Source organism: Populus euphratica, unplaced genomic scaffold (genome assembly GCF_000495115.2).
Source record: "Populus euphratica unplaced genomic scaffold, PopEup_1.0 scaffold1848.1, whole genome shotgun sequence".
NCBI lineage: Eukaryota > Viridiplantae > Streptophyta > Magnoliopsida > Malpighiales > Salicaceae > Populus > Populus euphratica.
In genome coordinates this window covers 14,886-18,882 of record NW_011501688.1, presented here as the reverse complement: position 1 = coordinate 18,882, position 3,997 = coordinate 14,886, and the positions used below count along the sequence as shown (strand labels likewise).

Below are 3,997 nucleotides of genomic sequence, written 5' to 3'. Positions count from 1 at the left end.
GCTTTGCAGCTTTGGCTAGCCAGTCGGACGAGATCGGCAGTCACACTAATAATAGGCACGACAATGCAATCCGAAATGATATATAGATCAGGTGGCTCCTCTCCTCTACCAACTCCTTGTGGGAGGAACAAGCTTCAGGGTCACCTGTCAAGACTCGTTAACAAGCAGAATTGACAGGATCAGCGGTCTCGAGGTCAACTGGAACCTTTCAAAATCAGCACTCAAGAAACGACAGGGTCCATTTCATTAAGCAACAAAGGCAGACTACAAGGCCAACGTTGGTTAACATCATAATCAATCTTCCACAACGACTTCAAACTTCATCAATACATAATCTTGAACAGAACAAATCAAACAAAACTATCCAACAATGCCTTCTCAGTTCTAGAAACAGTGCACACCTAAAAATTATCCTGAAAGAACAAAATGATGCACTTAGAACAGAGATGTTCCCTTTCCCTTCTTGTCTCCTCCAATCTCAAAGTGCTTGCACCTCTGTGGAAATCATTAGCAGTAACAGAAAACATTAGGACAGTTGAGATCAAATGGTACGAAAATCACAACAAGAAAAAGGCCTGCATGGGTAACCTTGATTGGGTGCTGAGACACATGTTTGCATGCCTGGCATTGCAGCCTCAACACAATTTTCTTGGTTGTCTTTGCCTGTTAACAAAAGAGAAAATCAATATCAAAATTCAACTAAGCATGAAAACTAGATATCCATGCAAGGTGAAGAACAAAGAGGAGGCCTCAGAGCTAGTTTGTATGTCTCCGTCATGTGTTAGACAATCAGACAATGTAGGCAAATTCAAATCATCATAGGCCTCTAAAGAGAGAATTCAGAAATAGCAAAATTATAATTTATAGTGGTATAACAAGTACAATGCAAGCTCTTTCCATTTTAATATCAACCACAAGGACAAGAAAAGAAAGGAGGAAGCCTCAGAACTAATTATATGTCTCTGTCATATGTTAGACAATCAGACAATGTAGGCAAATTCAAATCATCATAGGCCTCTAAAGAGAGAATTCATAAATATCAAAAATATAATTTATGGTGGTATAACAAGTACAATGCAAGCTCTTTCCATTTTAATATCAAACATGAGGACAAGGAAAGAAAGAGGCCTCAGAACTAATTATATATCTCTGTCATTAGATGATCAGACAATGTAGGCAAATTTAATCATCATAGGCCTCCTAAGAGTATATACTCTGAAACCACAAAAGGATGTTCTATGGTAATGATAGCATGTACACTGTCGAGACTTCACAATCAAACATCGTGCAGTATTTTTTACAGCCACCAAATACATGCAAATTACAATATAGTGACAAACAAAATTGAAATATTGATCTAAATCCTCGAGGGACTTTTTAAGTATACCAAGTTTATGCAAGGAATAAGAAAACAAACCTTCTTGTGAAACACTGGCTTTGTCTGACCTCCATAACCAGATTGCTTGCGATCATAACGACGTTTCCCCTGAGCAGCAAGGCTATCCTTCCCCTTTTTGTACTGAGTGACCTTGTGCAAGGTGTGCTTTTTGCACTCCTTGTTCTTGCAGTAGGTCTTCTTTGTCTTAGGAACGTTCACCTGTAATACACGTGTCATTAATCAATCAAAGTAACCAAGAAAATAAATAAATTAACCTTGCAGAAAAATTCTCAAGTACCATAACAAATACAATATGCAACAGAAACATGCTTCCATCAAACAAGCAGGAACTCAAACATTAAATTCATTCTCTCTTACTATATTCAAAGTCAGTTAAAACCACCGGCTATGTCTCTGTCATCCACCCATTCATCTCAATCACGCAACTCATAATACTCGTAACCTCCAATCCCACAAGCTCTCCATCCCCAAAAGTTTCCATTCATCTTAAAACCAAACTTTCACTAACATCAGAACTTTTCATACACACAAATCATTAGAAACACAGCTAATCTTCAAGTAAAATGTGTATAAAACCAAATCTCTAACAACACGCACTACTCACTAGACAATACAGTTAACGATCGAGAAACAAATATTCACAAAACTGAATCTCTAACAAAGAAGATGAATTAAACCAATGAATCTAAACTTCATAAATCGCAGTTTCAATCATAACAGAACAAAACTAAAGCTTCCATCGTTATACCGTAAACGACCTCAAAGATGAAAGAAAAAGAAAACCCAGATGTAAAAATCGACCAAAAAGATGTTATAGTATAGAGAATCAGAGAGGTAAAGCCTTGCAGCTTTAGCTAGCCAGTCGGACGAGATCGGCAGTCACACTAATAATAGGCACGACAATGCTATCCGAAATGATATATAGATCAGGTGGCTCCTCTCCTCTACCAACTCATGGGAGGAACAAGCTTCAGGGTCAACTGTCAAGACTCATTAACAAGCAGAATTGAAAGGATCAGCGGTCTCGAGGTCAACTGGAACCTTTCCAAATCAGCACTCAAGACGACTGGGTCCATTTCATTAAGCAACAAAGGCAGACTACAAGGCCAACGTTGGTTAACATCATAATCAATCTTCCACAACGACTTCAAACTTCATCAATACATAATCTTGAACAGAACAAATCAAACAAAATTATCCCACAATGCCTTCTCAGTTCTAGAAACAGTACACACCTAAAAATTATCCTCAAAGAACAAAATGATGCGCTTAGAACAAAGATGTACCCTTTCCCTTCTTGTCTCCACCAATCTCAAAGTGCTTGCACCTCTGTGGAAATCATTGGCAGTAACAAAAAACATTAGGACAGTTGAAATTAAATGGTACGAAAATCACAACAAGAAAAAGGCTTGCATGGCTAACCTTGATTGGGTGCTGAGACACATGTTTGCATGCCTGGCATTGCAGCCTCAACACAATTTTCTTGGTTGTCTTTGCCTGTTAACAAAAGATAAATCAATATCAAAATTCAACTAAGCATGAAAACTAGATATCCATGCAAGGTGAAGAACAAAGAGGAGGCCTCAGAGCTAGTTTGTATGTCTCCGTCATGTGTTAGACAATCAGACAATGTAGGCAAATTCAAATCATCATAGGCCTCTAAAGAGAGAATTCAGAAATAGCAAAATTATAATTTATAGTGGTATAACAAGTACAATGCAAGCTCTTTCCATTTTAATATCAACCACAAGGACAAGAAAAGAAAGGAGGAAGCCTCAGAACTAATTATATGTCTCTGTCATATGTTAGACAATCAGACAATGTAGGCAAATTCAAATCATCATAGGCCTCTAAAGAGAGAATTCAGAAATAGCAAAAATATAATTTATGGTGGTATAACAAGTACAATGCAAGCTCTTTCCATTTTAATATCAAACATGAGGACAAGGAAAGAAAGGACGAGGCCTCAGAACTAATTATATATCTCTGTCATTAGATGATCAGACAATGTAGGCAAATTTAATCATCATAGGCCTCCTAAGAGTATATACTCTGAAACCACAAAAGGATGTTCTATGGTAATGATAGCATGTACACTGTCGAGACTTCACAATCAAACATCGTGCAGTATTTTTTACAGCCACCAAATACATGCAAATTACATTATAGTGACAAACAAAATTCAAATATTGATCTAAATCCTCGAGGGACTTTTAAGTATACCAAGTTTATGCAAGGAATAAGAAAACAAACCTTCTTGTGAAACACTGGCTTTGTCTGACCTCCATAACCAGATTGCTTGCGATCATAACGACGTTTCCCCTGAGCAGCAAGGCTATCCTTCCCCTTTTTGTATCAAGTGACCTTGTGCAAGGTGTGTTTTTTGCACTCCTTGTTCTTGCAATAGGTCTTCTTTGTCTTAGGAACGTTCACCTGTAATACACGTGTCATTAATCAATCAAAGTAACCAAGAAAATAAATAAATTAACCTTGCAGAAAAATTCTCAAGTACCATAACAAATACAATATGCAACAGAAACATGCTTCCATCAAACAAGCAGGAACTCAAACATTAAATTCATTCTCTCTTACTATATT

The 3,997-nt window shown here is 37.3% G+C and overlaps 1 protein-coding gene, 1 long non-coding RNA gene and 1 pseudogene across 2 annotated transcripts in view; 1 reads left to right on the top strand and 2 right to left on the bottom strand.

The window, feature by feature from the left end:
* Positions 1-3,997, top strand: part of LOC105118273 (uncharacterized) — an 11,772-nt gene that overhangs the window by 6,720 nt on the left and 1,055 nt on the right. The window lies entirely within an intron of this gene.
* LOC105118272 (60S ribosomal protein L44-like) lies at positions 215-1,630 on the bottom strand. Its single transcript, XM_011016185.1, has 3 exons — positions 1,418-1,630; positions 589-663; positions 215-495 (listed from the first exon to the last, which is right to left on the bottom strand). Exons 1-3 carry the CDS (start codon positions 1,613-1,615, stop codon positions 436-438), a joined length of 333 nt encoding a protein of 110 aa, XP_011014487.1. The 5' UTR covers positions 1,616-1,630; the 3' UTR covers positions 215-435.
* LOC105118274 (60S ribosomal protein L44-like) overlaps positions 2,479-3,997 on the bottom strand; it is a 9,549-nt pseudogene continuing 8,030 nt past the window's right edge.